The sequence below is a fragment of the Rissa tridactyla genome, chromosome 29, assembly GCF_028500815.1.
Source record: "Rissa tridactyla isolate bRisTri1 chromosome 29, bRisTri1.patW.cur.20221130, whole genome shotgun sequence".
In the NCBI taxonomy this organism is placed as follows: Eukaryota; Metazoa; Chordata; class Aves; order Charadriiformes; family Laridae; genus Rissa; species Rissa tridactyla.
In genome coordinates, this window is record NC_071494.1 from 197311 (window position 1) to 215088 (window position 17778).

Sequence of the window (17778 nt, forward strand, 5' to 3'; positions counted from 1 at the left end):
AGTGACCGGGGGACTTGGGGGTGGCTTGAGGGGCAGGACACCTGGGTGTGTGCTGGGTGGCCAGAAGCTTGGGTCTTTGGGATGTCGGGGTCCTTGGGACGTCTGGGCATCCGGGTCTCTGGGTCCTTGGGACATCTGGATCCTCGGCATCTCGGGGTTGTTGGGATCCCTGGGCACCCGGACATGTGGGTCCTCGGGATCCCTGGGTCCTCCCTGCGCTCTCGAGTGTGACTCTCCCCCCCTCGCAGCTCTGGTGCGTGCAGGGGGAGGGGAGGATGGTGGAGGGCGGGGGGGGACGCGGTGCCGAGGACGCAGCACCCCACTGGGTCCCATATTTGCCTTAGGGGCGGGACGGCCAGGCTGCGCGGGACCCCCCGCGGCCGTGGGAAAACAACCCCCCATCCCCGTCCCCGCGCCCTCCCACCGGTCGCGTTTCACACGATTTTTGCTTTTATTATTTTTATTCCAGCGCAGAAAAACCATCCTGCGAAAGCAGCGGTCGGAGGGGATGCACCATCCCCCAGCCTTGCATGGAGAGGAGGACGCCTGGGTCCCCTCCTTGGCCATGCAAGAGGGTGCCCGTGGTCATCGCTGTCCCTTTGCTCTTCTCGGGGGGATGCGCCCCCCCCGGTTCCACTCCTGCTCCTTCATCTGCTGGGTCTGAGGGAGTCTTGGGGGTCCCCCGGGAAGGTTGGCGCTAGCAGGGCCCTGTGGTGCCCGTGGGCTGAAGTGGGATGTGGAGATCTTGGGCTTCGTCCTTCTGGGGGTGGGTCCTGGGGGGAGAGGGAGGATGGGGTACAGCTCTGGGGGGGCAGATGGGATTTAATGCTGCTGTTCCCCCTCCTTCCCCATGGACCTGTCCATCCATCTTCATAGATATCCATCTGTGCATCCTTTCATGCATCCATTGCCGTGCTCTTCTTCCTGTCCACCCATCTGTCCACCCATCTGTCCATCCACCCGTCCCTGTCCAGTCCCATCCACTCCTGTCCATCCATCCCCTCACACAACCAATCCTCTACCTGTCCCCCCCCACGTCCAAACAACCCTTCTCTCCCACCATCCCTCCCTGGGTCCACCCGTCCCTCTGTCCCTCCCCACCATCCATCTGTCCCTCCCCTTGTCCTTCCATCCCTCCCATCCCACCTGCCCTCCACCTCCTCCACAGTCTCGGGCAGTGCCATGTCCCGTGTCTCCGGCAGGAAGATGGCCACCAGCCCCGACACCACTGGGGCTGCTCCGTAGATGATGAAGGGCAACACAGGGAAGACCTCACCCGCCATCTTCACCAAGGGGGCCGTGATGCTGCCCAGACGGGCCATGGTGTTGGCCAACCCCATGCCTGTCTGCCTGTGGGACACCGAGAGGCCCTGAGGGACCAGCCTGCATGGTCACAGCCACCGTGTCACCTCTCCCAACCTCCAGCCCCACTCCTTACCGAATAACAGTGGGGTACAGCTCACCCGTGTAGAGGAAGACGCAGTTGAAGGACGCGGCCAAGCAACCCTTACCGAAGACGGCCAGAGCAGTCCGAAGCATCCGCAGGTCTGTGGGGGTGAGGACAGGACATCTGGGACTCGCTTTGGTGTCACTAGTTGGAGTTGGGTTGGGTTGGGTTGACGGTGGGTGATGAAGAGAGGAGACCCCAGACACCAGGGTTTCAGGCAAATCACCCGTAAAAAGCTAAAATCACTCCAGCTGTGGATTATGTTAGTGGGTGGAGCTTGTTTTGTCCCTCACAGGCGGTGCCTTATGGGCTGGAGATGAAGGGGACACCACGGCCACCGCCCCAGCCCTCACCTCGTGGTACCAAGATGTTGGCCAAGATGGCCAAGCCAGCCAGGATGAGGGCGATGGACTGGGTGAAGCGTCGCCCCACAAAGGTGATGGTGAGGATGGAGAGCAGCTTGGCCGGGATGTCCACAGCCCCAAAGATGAGCTGGATCACGTAGATGTTGAAGTCAAAGTTTTGCAGGTCCATGGCCAACCCATAGTAGGCGAAGCTGGTGGAGAACCTAGGCCAAGAAGAGGTGAGGAGGGGGCAAATCTCACTGGTTGGGAGGTGTGGGGTAGGATATGGGGGTCACACACCAGCCCCTGGCCTGTAGGGTCCAGCCAGGAGATCTGTGTCCCTTCCTGGAGCACATGTGGGCCAAGAGACCTCTGTTGACCGAGTCCTGCACTTTCACTTTCCAATATGGACCCAGCTAAGGTGGGTGGATGCAGGAGGTGTTTGGGGAGGGGTGGCTGAATCGCCAACTTGGGGGGGACGGATAGACAACCCCCCACTGATGTCCTCCACCACCAGGCGTACCACACGAAGCAGAGGCAACAAGAGATGCGGCGCACAACGGGTGTCCGGACCAGGTCAAGCACTGTGTGGTGACTCCCCGATGAAGCCATCTCCTTCTGCATGTAGGACCTCAAGGCCTAGAGGGAGAGGGGGGGGCTCTGGGGTGGGAGGAGCAGAGAGGGGAACCAGGGTGGAGCTCGGAGGCAGCAGGGGAGTAAGCCCTGGGCAGGGTGGGTGGAGGGTGCGTGGGAGGAGGATGGAGGGACGGACGAACGGATGGACGGACAGATGGTCAGATGGATGGACATGGGGGATGGAGATGGGGGATAGATGGGTGGTGGATGGAGATGATGGAGATGGATGGTTGTATAAAGGGATGGATGGATGGAAATGGAGGTAGATGGAGATGGATGGAGGGAGGGATGGATGGAGATGGAGGTAGATGGAGATGATGGAGATGGATGGATGGAGGGATGGATGGAGGGAGGGCTGAACAGACGGATGGAGAGTTGTCTACAAGGGTGGCTGTAGACAATGTTTTGGGGCTGGAAGGATGGGTGTAGGAGAGCCCCACTGTTGGCCCTCTACTTGAGGGCCAGGAGAGTGGGGGTCACTTCCCCCCACCCCCTATAAAACACCCCAGAGATGCCCCAGGGGACCCAGCCAGAGCCTTTACTTCTATATCAAGCTTGTCCCCTTCTTCCTTCTTCCCATTTATCCTGGCCACTTTCTGGAGCTCCTTCAGGGCTTGGTGGGACTTCCCCACCATGACCAGCCAACGAGCTGACTCTGTTAACCACCTGCGGAGGAGATGGGGACAGGATCCTGACGATCATCCCACCGTCCCTCTGACACTGTCACCAGCGATCTGCCCCTCCAGCCATCTCCCCATGCTTTCATCCATCCAACCCTCCGTCCATCCTTGCAGTTTCTATTCATTTCCTTCCATCTGCCCATCCCTGCAACCCTCCGTCATTCCATCCATCCCTCCACCCATCCATATCTCCATCTGTCCATGCATCCATCCCTCCATCTATCCACCCCGGCATCCATCCCTCCATCCATGACTCCCTTCCTCCCGCTTCTCCTCCTCACCATGAGTAGAGGAAGAAGCAGAAGAAGGGCAGCGACACAGTGAGCTGCAGCCAGCGCCAGTCAGGGACGGCGTAGGCGATCCCAGCCAGCAGGAACTGCCCGGTGGTGTAGCAGTAACCCATGAAGGTCCCCACGAGCGCCCGGGTGCGAGTGGGCATCCACTCCAAAGCTGCCGAGACACACGGAGACATGGAGCAGAGCAGGAGGGTGCCCGGGGCCGGTACCGTGGGGCTGGTGGTGGCCACGTACAGAGGGAGACGCTGTTGAGGACGATGCCGGAGAAGGCCATGCCCGTGAGGAAGCGGAAGACGCAGTAAACTGTGAAAGTTGGGGCGAAGGAGGAGCACGTCCCCATGGTGCCCATCTGAAGGTAGCACCAGGTGAGCAGCGACCGGCGACCAAACCTGGGTGGTGAAGAGGAAGAGGGGGTGAGGAGGAGGAAGAGGGGGCGAGACAACCCCACGATGCTGCCCCACCACCCCACCTGCCCAGGGGGATGGGGGGTCCCCTGCTCACCTGTCTGAGAGACCCCCGAAGACGATGCCGCCCACCAAGACGCCGGCCATGTAGAGCGACTGGGCCAACTGCTTCAGGCCCCGGGAGCTGCACACCAGGTCCCACTGCAGAGGGGCAAGGACATGGGGTGGGACAGAGGTGGGAGAGACCCCTCTGGCCTCCCTCCTGCCCCCCAAAACTGGCCGTGGTGGCTGGTAGGGTTGAGCCAACGCAACAACCAACGGATGGCCAATGGAAACACGAGGAAGGTGCCAATAAACACTTGGCCGCCCTTCCCAGCATCCCCATGGCTGGAAGCTCCTTCCAGGGGTCATCTGGCCCTTTTTTGACCCCCTTGTTGATGGCCACCGTCTCCCTCATCCCCCCCTTCCCTCTCCTGAGCTCTCACGGTGTTGAGTGCCTCCACTACGGGTCGAGCGGGGAAGATACTCCAGTTGGAAGAAGTCAACATCGTGATGACAGCGGCCCCTTCACTGGTGCCTCAAGGTGGGAACTGCACATGGGATTGGGTGAAACACGCCATGAGCCCCACATCCCACCCCCCTGCTGCTGCCGTCCTACCTCGGTGATGATGGTGCTGGTGAAGACGCTGCGGTCATAGGTCCAACCATCATGGCAGGGCTCTGTCTCCGGCCAGCTGCTGTTGGGAGCTGAGCCATTGGCCTCCAAAAGCCACCACTGCGGTGTCACAAAGCGCCGGCATCGCTCACCACGGGGAACCGAGACCCTCAGCAGGTCCTGGGGGTCGAGGCCGGTGGTGTTGGCCTCCCAACGAAGCCGGCAGCGATGGTCGCTGGTGGCGGCCGTGAAGTTCTGCAGAAGGTTGTGACTGGCCATCATGAGGACGGGCAGGGCCAGGAGGAGCACCGAGGCCACCTGGAAGCGTCCCATGCCCCCCACGTGCTCCAGGAGGCTGGCGAAAGCCATGCTGCCACCGTGAGACCCCGGGAACGCCCCACAGCCATGCACGCCTGCCCCAAAAGGGATGGATTTCACCCCCAAAAATGCTTCCCTCGCTCCCGCGGTGTCCTCGCTCCACAGGCACCGGGGGTGGTCTCCTATATAACCCGGCCAACGGCTGTTTTGGGTTAATGTTTGACATCTGGGGTGGGTTTTTTTTGTGATTATTATTTTTTTTTTTCCCAGAAGGAGAAGGCAGAGGCAGGTAGGCAAAAGTGCAGGCCAGGACAGCGCAAAGGTGTCCGGGGGGGGGGGGGGGCGGGCCACCAAGCGCCAGCAAAAGGTGGCCAGAGCCAAATCCGTGGGCACTTCCCTTCCCTCGTTGCAGCAGCAAAAACGTCCCCAAAAGAGGGCAAAATGGGAGCAATCTGGGGCAGGAACAAAAAACAAATGATTCTCTTTTATTCCATTCTTTTCCAGCATTGCTTTGTTGAGGGGAAGAGGTGGCGTTTGGAGAGGGGCCATCTGGGACCAGCCTCGTTCATCCGGCTCGTGGGTTACTCTCAGGTGGGCTTCCCGGAAAGGCGGGGTGAAGGGGGGGGATGTCTCCTGGCTTGGGACAATGCATGGCCTTCGCCAGCCCCATTGGGTTAAATTTTAGCGATTTCTGTGGTCGAAAGGGGACCGAAAGGTGCTGACGGAGGTGGCCCTGCTTGAGTCAGCGCATTCTCCGCCTGGGGAAGCCGGGGGTTAATTTTTGATGGGGTTGGACCAAGGTGGGTGTTGATGGGGCCAAGGGACACGTCGGCGGTTGGGAGCAAGGGCCATGGTGGCCTCAGGGGGGAAATCGGGGAAGGGGCATCATGGTGGCAGCACCATGGGTTGCTGGGAGGGGGCCGGGGTGGGATTTGGGAGCTCCTGACCCTTCCACCCTTCTCTGAGATTTGGGGGGACCCTCTACCGGGTGGGTTTGGTGTTACTGGGTGTCATCTTGTTGGAGATGCCCTCCAGCGTGGTGTTCTTGGGTGCCACCTTATTGGTGGTGACCTCAGGGACAAGGTTATGAGGTGTCATCTTATCGAAGGTGACCTGCAAAGTGGTGTCCTTGGGCAAGGCAGTTTTGGAGGTGACCTTGGGAACAAGGTTTTGAGCTATCACTGGAGGTAACCTCCAACATGGGGGTTCCGAGGTGCCATCTTATTGGAGGTGACCTCAGGGACGGGGTTTACAAGGTGTCACCTTATTGAACAGGGCCTCCAAGGTGTTCTCGGGCATTGTCTTATTGGTGGTGACCTCAGGGACAAGGTTATGAGGTGTCACCTTATTGAAGGTGACCTCCAATGTGGTGTTCTTGGGCGCCATCTTTTTGGAGGTGACCTCAGGGGCACAGTTCTTAGGCATTGGCCTATTGGAGGTGACCTCAGACGTGGTTATTGGGTGTCATCTTATTGGGGGTGACCTTGGGTAGGCTCAGATAACACCCCAAGACGTTGTCCCCACCAGGGCTGCTTTATTCCTCCAAGGACTTCCCCTGCCCCACAGAGGGAGGTCACCAGCCATGGGGCAGGCAGCAAATTCATACTCGTCCCCAAACACGCGGAGACCCATGGAGGAGGGTGCCGAGTGTAGGGTGCTGTCCCCCCACACCCCGTGGTCCTTCAGGCCTCCTTCTGTGGGGCCTTGTCCTGGGGCTGGAGGGGGATCTTCTCTTTTGGGTCATCCGTCTTCTTCCGCTTGGCCCTGGAGGGAGGAAGATGATGATGAGGAGGGTCCATAGGGTATGGCAGGATGGGTCAGCCACTGGCAGGGTGGGAAGCAGCCCAGCCTGCACTGTGTCCGTCCATCTGTCCAGCCACTCACATCACTGGTTCGTCTGCCAACACACCCATCCACTTGTCCCTCAGCACATCAATCTGTCCCTCCATCCAAAAGCCCTTCAGCTTTCAGTCCACCCAACCATCCATCATCCATCCGTCCATCCATCCGTCCATCATCCAACCATCCATCATCCATCCATCCGTCCATCCATCATCCATCCATCCATCATCCAACCATCATCCATCCGTCCATCCATCCATCCGTCATCCAACCATCCATCCATCCATCCGTCATCCAACCATCCATCCGTCATCCAACCATCCATCATCCATGCGTCATCCATCCATCCATCCATCATCCATCCGTCATCCATCCATCATCCAACCATCCATCATCCATCCGTCATCCATCCATCCATCCATCCATCATCCAACCATCATCCATCATCCGTCCATCATCCAACCATTGTCCATCTGTCCATCCATCCATCCACCCATCATCCAACCATCCATCCTCCATCCATCTGTCCATCCATCCGTCCGCCTGCCCCTCCCTCCCTCCCGCACGCCCACCTGCTCTCCACCTCCTCAATTGTGTCGGGCAGTGGCCTGTTGAGGGTCTCTGGGAGGAAGCCGGCCGCCACGGCTGCCACCACGGGGGCCACCCCATAGACCGCAGGGGGCAAGAAGGGGTAGTATTCATCCATCATCTTCACCAGTGGCGCCACGATGCCACCCACTCGGGCCATGGTGCTGCCAAAGCCCAGCCCGGTCTGCCTGCCGGCACCGGGGGGGTCAACATGGAGCAGAGCCCACCCTGGGGGGTGTCACAGGTGGGTGACGGGGGACATGCCCCGCTGTGGAGTCATGGGGGCAGGGTTTTACCTGATGGGAGTGGGGTAGAGCTCGGTGGTGTAGAGGAAGACGCAGTTGAAGGAGGCGGAGAGGCAACCCTTGCCGATGACGGCCAGCGCCGTGCGCACCGTCTGCAGCTCTGGGGCAGAGAGAGGGACGGGGTGGACTCTGCGTTTGGGCAGGAGCCACCTCAGGGACGGGGCGATGGTGGGAAGGAGAAAGGAGGGAGGAGGTAGGGATGGAGAGCTGGCTAGCTAGAGAAGCAATTGGATGGATGGCTGGAGACGTGGATGGATTGGTTCTGAGATGGCGAGTCACCATCCTTGGTGATATTCAAAAGCCACCTGGACGTAGTCTCGGGTGCCCAGCTCTAGGTGGCCCTGCTCAAGCAGGAGGGTTGGACCAGATGACCTCCAGAGGTCCCTTCCAACCTCAACCATACTGTGGGTAAGTGAGAGGTTGGATAGTTGATTGGTGGGATGGAGGGACGGAGAGACGAGAGCATGGATGGCGAGGTAGGGAGGTGCAGCACTCAATGGCTGGAGAAGGGAGGGATGGGTGAAGAGCAAAGCAGAGTTGTGTGGTGGACTGGTGGGGACATGGGTGGCTGGACAGAGCAGTGCAGAAGACCCCCATCGCTCCATCGCACCCACCTGTGGAGACAAAGATGTTGGCAATGATGACCAGCCCCGCCAAGAAGAGGGCCACCATGAGTGACACCCGCCGGCCAATGTAGCTCACGGAGATGGTCACCACCACTTTGGCCGGGAAGTCAACGGCGCCGAAAATCACCTGGATGAGGTAAATGCTGACACCAAAGTTTTGCAGATCCATGGCCAGCCCGTAGTAGGAGAAACTGATGGAGAACCTGGAGCAGGGTGGAGAGGGGCACGGACTTTGAGGTGGCGTGACCTCCCTGGGATGTCACCATCGCGGGGGACCGGGCAGGGATGGCAGATGGAGGAGAAGGCGGCTGTGGTACGGTTGGACGGCTGGATCATCTGTCCAGCTGTCCCTCTTTCCATTCATCCACCTGTACATCTGACCAACTCTCCAACCGTCTGTCCGTCTACCCTTCCATCCTTCCACCCGCCCACCCAGCCTTCCAGCCAACCAGCCATCCCTCCCTCCTCCTCCTCAGCCCCATCAGACTCCCCCAGCCCCGCCCCACCAGACGATGGAGAGGCAGAAGAAGATGTGGCGGATGACTGGGGTCCGGACCAGGTCGGAGATGGTGTAGGACGACTTCAGACCAGCCAACTCCTCCTTCATGTTGGACTTCAGGATCTGAGAGACGGAGAAATGCGATAGGTGGGTGGGGGTCAGGGTGGGAGACCAAGAGCCCCCTCACCACGGGGCCACCCTACCTCTACCGTGATCTTCTCCCCTTCCTCCTTTCTCTTGTTAATCCTGGCCACTCGCTGCAGGACCTTCACGGCCCTCTCAGCCTTCCCCGAGAGCACCAGCCAACGGGCAGATTCAGCCAACCACCTGCAGTCAACGAGGGGGAAACTGAGGCACGAAGAGAGGCCCACGGGTCCCCATGGCGTTCCCCAAGGGATCCAAGCGTCCTACCAGGAGTAGAGGAGGAAGACGAAGAAGGGCAGGGAGACAGTGAGCTGGAGCCAGCGCCAGTGGGGGACAGCGTAGGCCACCCCAGCCAGCAGGATCTGGCCCAGGGTGTAGGCGAAGCCGGTGATGGCCACGGTGATGGCGCGGTAGGGCGTGGGGATCCACTCCACCACTGCAAGGGACCATGGGGACGCGGCTGACTTGGTGTCCCAGCCCTCCATGACCCTCCTTGGGAATGTGGCCTTCCCATCATGCCCAGACGTGTCCGCACCACATGGCCCCATCCACGGCCACGGTGATGTCCCCATCAGTGACCACTGGGGTGTCCCCAGCGGCAGCCACAGGGACGCCTCCATCTGTAGAGAGGGGGATGTCCCCACCCATGGCCATTGGGACATCCCCATCCGTGGCCATTGGGTCGTCCCCGTTCACAGCCATGCCGATCGTCCCCCCCAGAGCCACGTGGCCGTCCTCATCAGTGTCCCCAGACATGGTGACCGGGGACATCCACATCCACGGCCATGGCGATGTCGCTCTCCATGGCCACGGTGATGTCCCCACGCACGGCCTTTGGGACATCCCCAACCATGGCCATTGGGTTGTCCCCATCCTTGGCCATGCCGATTGTCCCCCGCCATGTCCCTGTGGTCATCCTCGTCCCTGTCCCCTCACCCAGGCAGGCGATGCTGAGGCCGAAGCCAGAGAGGGCCATGCCACCGGCGAAGCGGAAGACGCAGTAGGACGCGTAGTTGGGGGCGAAGGCCGTGCACGTCCCCATCACCCCCAGCTGCAGGTAGGACCACATCAACATGGCCTTGCGCCCGAACCTGCAATGGGGAAGCACTGGGTGCCACTGGGTGCCACGGGGTGATGGTCTGTCCAGCGCCCCATGGGGAAACTGAGGCACGGGGAGGGGTCTCTGCTGCTTTTACCTGTCTGAGAGGCCCCCCAGGACCAGGGCGCCCACCAGGACCCCCGCCATGTAGATGGACTGGGCCATCTGCCGGAGCTGCCGGTAGCTGCAGACGAGGTCCCACTACAGGGACGAGGACGAGGTGAGGACGACCTGTCCTCTCCTTCCACCCATCAGTCCCTCCTCTTCTCTCCTGGCCATCCATCCATCTGTCCCGCCATCCCCATCCAGCTTCATCTCCATCCCCCCAACCCCGTAGGACTCCATCTCCTCCTCCCCGTCTCCATACGGTTCCATCTCCACCCGTCTATCTCCGTGAGGCTCCATCCCTGTCCCCACCTCGGAGAAGTTGGTGGCCACGTGGATGCTATTGTCACCTTCCCACCCTCCATCCTCCATCCCTCCCCACCTCACCTCCCCCCATCCCCATGCCCACCTCGGTGACGATGGTGGCCACGTAGATGCTGCGGTCGTAGTCCCAGCCATCGTGGCAGGGCTCGGTGGGCCAGGGGCCGGTGCTGCGGTTGGCAGGGGACGAGGCCACGTAGCGCCGGCAGGACCCCAGGGTGGCATCAGGAGGCCCCAGGGTGCTATTGGACCACCCCAGGGTGGCGTTGGAGGACCCCAAGGCGGCATCAGGCTGGACATGGGTGCCATCAGGGGACCCCGGTGTGCCATCGCGTGTGATGTGGGTGGCACCGGGGATGTGGGTGCCATTGGGAGACCCCAGGTTGCCATCGGGGGACCTCAGGGTGGCATGAGGGGACCCCAAGGTGCCATCAGGAGACTTCAGGATGGCGTTGGAGGACCTCAAGGTGCCATCAGAGGCTGCCCAAGTGCCATCACGGGTGGCTCCGGGTGGCCCTGGGGTGGCGCTGGGGACACTTGGGGTGGTAGCGGGACCGGGGGTGACACTGGGGACGCGGCAGCGGTGAGGGGGGACGGCAGCGGTGAAGTTCTGCAGCAGGTTGTGGCTGGCCATGAGCAGGATGGGCACTGCCAGCAGCGCCGTCTGCAGCACCTGGAAGCGTCCCAGCCCCCCGACCTGCTCCAGCACCGCCCCGAACGGCATCCTGGGACACGGGGACACTGTCAGACATGGGGACACCGCAGGACACCAGGGCGTGGGGAGCATCATCACCCATGGGGCCACCACCACCCACTGGGATTCCGTCAACCACAGGGACACGGTCACCCATGGGAGCAGCGTTGGACACAGGGGATGGGGAACACCGTCACCCATGGGGACACCGTCACTCATGGGGACACCAAGGTATGGGGAACACCATCACTCATGGGGACATCACCACCCTTGGGGACACCACTGGACACCAGGGTACAGGGAACAACGTCACTCATGGGGACATCACCACCCTCGGGGACACCCTCACCCCCTGGGACACCATCATAGGGGTCACTGCCACCCATGGGGACGTGGGGAGGTGGGACGTGAGTGTTGCGTGGACACGGGTCATCCGCCAGCGGGAGTGTTGAGGTGGGGACAGCAGGACGTGGGGACAGGGGACACGGGGATGGGGACGAAGACATGGGGATGTGGGGCAAACACAGGGCTGTGGTGACACGGGGCAGACACAGGGAGGGGACACGGGGCAGGCGCAAGGACAGGGACGGCGGGGACACAGCGGGGGGACACGGTGACCACCAGGGACACGGATCAGACAGGGACGGTGTCACCACTTGCGTCACACGTCCCCAACCCCTCCCGATGTCCCCATCCCCTCCCAGCATGTCCCTGTTCCTGCCCCACCTCAGCCTGCTCCCTGGGGACGGGGACATCCGGCCAGCTGTGACTCCCGTGTCCCCAAGGTGAAGGGTCCCTTCTCTGATGTCCCCAGCACGTCCTGGTCCCGTGTCCCCTGGTCCCCACGTCCCTTCTCCAATGTCCCCATCCCCTCAATGGCCCAAACCTGTCCCCATGTGCCCTCTTCTGGCGTCCCCAATGTCCCCTGGTCTCCAGCCCCTACCTGAAGTTCCCAACTTGCCCCACTTCAGTGTCCCCACCCCATCCCAGGTCCCCTCCGCGATGTCCCCAACTTGTCCTCACGTGCAAGTCTAGCGTCCCCTCACATCCCCTCCCTGATGTCCCCACCCTGTCCCACTGTCCCCTCCACGATGTCTCCAACCCGTCTCAGCGTCCCCAACCCATCCCACTGGTCTCTTTCTGATGTCCCCAACCTGTCCCCCGTCCCCTCTGTGATGTCCCCAACCTGTCCCAACGTCCCCAACCCATCCCGCATTCCCACTGTGCCCCCTCAGCGTCCCCAACCCGTCGCACTGTCCCCCTTCTGATGTCCCCAACCCATCACGGGCCCCCTCCATGATGTCCCCAACCCGTCCCCAACCCATCCCCACGTCCCCACCGTGCCCCTCAGCGTCCTCACTGTCCCCCTCCATGATGTCCCCAACCCATCTCATGCCCCTCAGCGTCCCCAACCCGTCCCACTGTCCCCCTTCTGATGTCCCCAACCCATCACGGGCCCCCTCCATGGTGTCCCCCACCTGTCCCCATGTCCCCAACCCATCCCCACGTCCCCACCAAGCCCCTCAGCGTCCCCACCCTGTCCCACTGTGTCCCCGAGATGTCCCCGCACTCTCCGGCGGTACCTGGCCTCCTCGGGGTGACGTCCCCGTCCCCGGGGTCCCCCCGGCCGCTGGCCCCGTTATATAAGGCGAAAAGCGGCTCTTTTGGTTAAAGTGTCACCGGGATTAGGCCGAGGGAGGGGGGAGGAGGCGGATTCCAGCGCCGCGGGCGCCCGGACGCCTGGGGCCACCCGACGCCTGGGTCCCCCCGCCCGCCGGCCCCACACGCGCCCGAGGGGCCTATAGAGCCCCTATAGGGTAGGTCCCCCTATAGCTCAACCCCCACCCGCTTAGGACACCCCCAGCCCGTGCCCCCTGCAGACCCTAGGGAAGCCCCATAGGGCCCCAGTGCTGCCTACAAGGGCCATATAGATCCCCCAGGAGCCCCTATAGTGGCCCCTATAGCCCCCCCAACGCCGCCCGTGGGACCCTGATGTCCCCGACCCCACCTCGCGCCCCCCCAAGGGCTCCGACAGGCCCCTGTGCACCCCTCATAGACACCTATAGATCCCTCTTGTGCTCCTATAGACCGCTACAGCCGCCTGTGGGCCCCCAGAACCCTCACGCCGACTCCTATAGATTCCTACAGCCCGCTCTATACCCCCTGCAGCCCCCATATGCCCCTTTAAACACCCCATTGCCCCCCCCCCCATAGAGCCCTTATAGCCCTCTCTAGATCCCTACAGCCCCCTATAGGTTCATTATGGGTTTCTTTAGACTCCTGTAAACATTCTATAAGCTCCTATAGGCCCTGTAAGCCTCCCTATGGCTCCTATAGCCCCCTGTACCCCCCCCCGGCTCCTATAGGTCTCTATAACCCACCTATGAGCTCCTATAGATTCTCTACAGGCTCCTATAAACTCCTCCATGGGCTCCTTTAAGTGCCTACAACCCTCCCCCCCGCCCCCAACAGACTCCTATAAATCTTATAAATCCTCTTGGGTTCTCCTACAGATCGCTATAGGCCCCTACAAACTTTTCTATGGGTTCCTTTAAGTGCCTATAACCCCCCTAATAAACTTCTATAGATCCTATAAATCCTCCTGGGGGGGTCTTATAGCTCTCTATAATCCCCTAAAGGCTCCTATAAACTCCTCGATGGGCTCCTTTAAGCGTCTATAACCCCCCCCACAATGGACTCCTATAGATCCTATAAATCCTCCCGGCAGCTCCTATAGGTCTCTCTAGGCCCCTATAAGCTTCTACAGGCCCCTATAAACCCCTTTAAGTGCCTACAACCCCCCCCAAAGGGACTCATCCTATAGATCCTGCCGGGGGGTCCTATACGTCTTCCTAATCCCCTATAGATCCCTGAAGGCCCCTATAGGCCGCTCCCGCAGGGTCTCTGCTGCCCTCCAATGGTCGAGAAGGGACCCGGGTGTCCGGGGTGGGGGGGGACACGGGACCCGCCCCCCAGGTCTCCAGGGGTCCCCCGGCATCTGCATGACCCCTAACCCCCCCCCCTCCCCCCCAGGGGACCCCAGGCGTTCGGGGCGTAGGGGACCCGGGTGTACGGAAACGGGAACTTTATTGAGCCGATACAAAACCTCCCGACTCGTTAAAAGCCACCAAAGGGCCCCAAAATCAGCCTCTTCCCCCCACCCCACCCACCCCCCCCGCCCCCCCCCCCCCCCAAAAAAAAGGGACCCAGGCATCCGGGAGGAGGGGGGCCCAGGCATTCGGGCTGAGCTCCCCCCCCCGCCCAGAACGGACACAACTCATCACACCGGTGTCCTCAGGCCAGCAGGGCCCGGGGGGGGACACACAACACTCCCAGTGCTCCCAGTACCGCTCCCAGCCCCCGACTGGTCCGAGGCCCACGCTCCCAGTGAGACCACACCGGGAGGTGGTACCCGGCCCCGAAACGGGTTGAAATCCTGGATAAACGGGCAAAAAAACAGGCGTGGGGGGGGGGGGGTGGGGGGGGGGGGGGGGTGGAGGGGGGGTGGGGTGCTAAGAGTCGTAGTCTTCCTCTTCCTCCTCGTCCTCGCGGGCGCGGGGGGGGCCAGGGGCTGGGGGGAGCCCCCCCGGGAGCCCCCCCGGGAGCGCAGGGGGTCCCAGCGGCGCGAAGGGCACCCCGGGGCTGCGGGAGAGGGGTCAGCGGACACGGGCGTCTGGGGAGGGGGGGGGAGAAGCCCCCCCCCCCCCCCCCTTTAAAAACCTACGTTTTGGGGTGTTCTCCCTGCCCTCTCCCCCCCCCAAAAGGGACACACTTGTATGGGAGCACCTCCCTCCCCCCCCCGCCCCCCCCAAAAAGGGACCCAGGTGTCCGGGGGGGGGGGCTATACCCACCCTTCCCCCCTCTAAAGACACATTTTTTTTGGTGCTTTCCCCCCCACCCCCACGGGACCCAGATGTTTGGGTGCACAACCCCCCCCCCCCCCCCCCCCCCCCAAAAAAAATAAAGGGACCCAGGCGTCCGTTGGGCTGGTACCTGGCAAAATTGAGGGGGGGTCGGGCCGGGGGGGGCTGCGGCGTCTCCTCCTCCCCGTCGCTGTCACTGTCCTCAGAGTCCTCCTTGGGGGGGGGGACACACAACAAGGAGGGGGAACAATGACAGCGAAGGGACCCAGGTTACCCCCGCCCCCATCCCCAGGGGACCCAGGCGTCTGGGTGCCCCCCCCTCCCCCCCCCCCAAGCCCCCCATGGACCCCCCCCCTCCCCCCCGCAATGGCCACAGGCATCCCCCCACCTCCAGGGGGGCCCCTCCCCACCCTCCCCAGGGACCCAGGTGTCCCGGCACCCTCCACCCCCCCAGCCCAGAGGACACCCCCCCCCTCCAGCCCCAGGGGACCCAGGCATCCAGGCACCCCCCCCACCCCCCAAAAGGGACACCCCCCCCCCACCCCCAAAGGGCACCCAGGCATCCGGGTGCTGCCTCCCCCCCCCGCCCCCAGCTACCTCCTGCTCCGAGTCCGTCCCCGACTGTTTGGGGTCCTTCCCCTTTGCCCCGGGACCCCCATTCTTCCGGCCAGCGCCCGGGCGGCGACCCCTGCAACAGACCCCCCCCCCCCGGCCCCCCCGCTTCGTCAGGGGACCCAGGCGTCTGGGGGACACCCCCCACCCCCCCCAACATCCCTATAGCACCCACCAGGTGCTGGGGGGACCCGGGCGTTTGTGGAGGGGACCCCAGAATTGGGGGACACCTGGGCATCTGGCAGGGGGGACCCAGGTGTTTGTGGGGGGGCACCCAGGCATCTGGGGGGGGGCTCCCACCTCATTCCTGGAGAACCCCAGTATCCGGGGACACCCCCCCAACTCCGTTCCCGTAGGACGCAGGCATCCAGGGGATACCCCCCCTATCCGTGCGGCACCCCACGTTGGGACCCAAGGTGCTGGGGGGGGACCCAGGCACTCAGGGAGGGACCCCCAGCATTTGGGGGGGGGACCCCGGCAGCCGGGAGGCGAGGGGGGGGGACGGGGACACCCCAGACGTCACAGGGGGGGTCACCCAGGCATCCGTCCCACCTTCGGGGTCCCCGCTCGCCCCTCAGCCGTGGGGCTCCTCGCCCCTCCCCCCTGCATGTCGGGCACGGGCGGCCACCAGGGTCCTTCAGGAAGTCGAACTGCTGCTCCAGCTCGATGCACTGCTTCCTGGGGGGGGGCGGGGGGGGGCTCAGCAAGCCACGCCCACGGGCCACACCCATCCACAAGCCCCACCCCACCCCTGGCACCCACTTCTGTCACGAGTCTTTGGGTGGAGGAAGTGGGGAAACTGAGGCAGGGAGTGCAAAGGGGACGCAGGTGTCTGGGGAACCCTTCCCAAGGGGGACCCACACCCCCAGGGGACCCTTTCGCACCCCCCACCACCCCCCCAAAGACGACCCAAGGGGTCTGGGGGGACTCTTCCCCAGCCCTACAGGAGACCCAGGCGTCTGGGGGACCCTTCCCAACGCCCCAGGGGGGACCCCAGGTGTCCCAGGGAACCCTCCCTCACCCCCCGCCCAGGGGGGACCCAGGCGTGTGGTGGTGGACCCCTTCCCCACCTTCCCCGAGGGGGACCCAGGCGTCTGGGGGGGGACCCTTTTGCATCCCCCCCCCCCAAAAAAGGGGACCCAGGCACCTGGGGTGGGGGGGTTACTCACAGGTGGGAGGTGGTCATGGTCTTGGCGTTCCGGGACTGGGTGACGTGACAGGCCTTTCGCAGCAGCGGACTCCAGGAAAAGCTCCAGCGCCCGGGCTGAGCCGCTAAGGGACCCCCACGGACCCAGGCGTCTGGGTGCCGCCCCCCCCCCGACCCCTGCCCCTCCCTGGGACCCCCCAGGGAACCCAGGCATCCGGGGCAGCCCAACACCCCCCCCAAGCCCCCTGCTCCATGGGACGCAGAGCTACCTAATGGCCAGAGGGGACCCAGGGGACCAGGGAAGGACACAAGTGTCTGGCGTGGGGGGGGACCCAGGTGTTTGAGGTCTGGGGATCCCGGGGGAACCCAGGCTGCTGGGGGGGGGGAGGGGGGACCCTGAGGAGACCCAGGTGTCTGGGGCCGGGGTTGGGGGCGGGGGGGGGGGGGGCGGGGGGGTCCTGGGGGGGCCCGGGGCGTCCGGGAGGATACAGATGATGACGGGGACGGCAGCCGCCACCTTCCCGATCTCCTCGTCCGTTTGCATGATCTTCTTGATCCGCGCCTACAGGGAAAGAAGGGAAACTGAGGCACGGCCACGCCCATCACACGAACCCCACCCCAAATCTGAGCGCCCCCCCGCCTCCATCTTCCCACCTGGGCCAGGAAAGGAGGGAGGGGGGATACACACCCTGCCCCGCCCCGGACACGCCCACTCAACGAAGCCCCACCCCACACAAATCCACGCCTTGCCAAGCCACGCCCCCCGCCCTAGACCACGCCCCCTGCCAGCCTCTCCCCTGGGCCTAGAAAGAGCCCCGCCCCCACAGGCCACGCCCCCACCCCGCAGCCAATCCCCTTCAAGCTGCGCCCCCCCGCCACCCCCCCCCCCCCCCCCGTGTGGCCACACACCCCCCACCCGGCGGGGCCCAGACAGGAGGGTGGGGAATGAGGCCCCGCCCCTGCACAGGCTCCGCCCCACTCCAAAACCACGCCCCCCTCTCCGAGGCCACGCCCCTGCGCGAGCGAGACCCCCCCGAGCCCCCCTCAGCCTCCACCGCAACGAGGCCCCCGCCCACCCCAAGCCACGCCCCTCCACAACATCACGCCCCCCCACTCCCCCGTTGCCATGGTGATGCCAGCCTTCCCTCCCCCC

The 17778-nt window shown here is 63.3% G+C and overlaps 3 protein-coding genes and 1 long non-coding RNA gene across 6 annotated transcripts; 1 reads left to right on the forward strand and 3 right to left on the reverse strand.

The window, feature by feature from the left end:
* Positions 1-430: 430 nt before the first annotated feature.
* Positions 431-5152, reverse strand: LOC128901829 (solute carrier family 22 member 6-A-like). 2 transcript variants are annotated; one of them, XM_054183998.1, is made up of 10 exons: positions 4466-5147; positions 3905-4008; positions 3638-3792; positions 3389-3557; positions 2970-3093; positions 2315-2430; positions 1801-2015; positions 1439-1547; positions 1147-1350; positions 431-773 (listed from the first exon to the last, which is right to left on the reverse strand). In XM_054183998.1, exons 1-10 carry the CDS (start codon positions 4829-4831, stop codon positions 698-700), a joined length of 1638 nt encoding a protein of 545 aa, XP_054039973.1. In that variant the 5' UTR covers positions 4832-5147; the 3' UTR covers positions 431-697. The 2 variants fall into 2 exon arrangements, with proteins under 2 accessions (XP_054039973.1, XP_054039974.1); XM_054183999.1 differs by lacking the exon at positions 431-773 and having other exon boundaries at positions 1241-1346; positions 4466-5152.
* A 957-nt stretch (positions 5153-6109) lies between these two features.
* LOC128901827 (solute carrier family 22 member 6-A-like) lies at positions 6110-12606 on the reverse strand. Of its 2 annotated transcripts, XM_054183991.1 has the most exons (11): positions 12587-12606; positions 10398-11034; positions 9981-10084; positions 9721-9875; positions 9052-9220; positions 8844-8967; positions 8648-8763; positions 8130-8344; positions 7507-7615; positions 7195-7398; positions 6110-6544 (listed from the first exon to the last, which is right to left on the reverse strand). In XM_054183991.1, the coding sequence occupies exons 2-11, from the start codon at positions 11031-11033 to the stop codon at positions 6463-6465; spliced, it is 1914 nt and encodes a 637-aa protein (XP_054039966.1). In that variant the 5' UTR covers position 11034; positions 12587-12606; the 3' UTR covers positions 6110-6462. The 2 variants fall into 2 exon arrangements, with proteins under 2 accessions (XP_054039966.1, XP_054039967.1); XM_054183992.1 differs by lacking the exon at positions 6110-6544 and having other exon boundaries at positions 7203-7398; positions 8269-8344.
* LOC128901833 (uncharacterized) lies at positions 8368-12258 on the forward strand. The gene is made up of 5 exons (XR_008463533.1): positions 8368-8454; positions 8618-8787; positions 8904-9090; positions 9725-9841; positions 10929-12258. It is a non-coding gene; the product is annotated as an uncharacterized LOC128901833 (long non-coding RNA).
* A 1901-nt stretch (positions 12607-14507) lies between the features above and the next one.
* Positions 14508-17753, reverse strand: LOC128901796 (dr1-associated corepressor-like). Its single transcript, XM_054183944.1, is given in 8 exon segments — positions 14508-14645; positions 14997-15079; positions 15464-15554; positions 16031-16156; positions 16648-16712; positions 16714-16742; positions 17115-17187; positions 17730-17753. Coding segments are annotated over 8 exon segments (621 nt in total). The 3' UTR covers positions 14508-14515.
* Between the last annotated feature and the right edge of the window lie 25 nt (positions 17754-17778).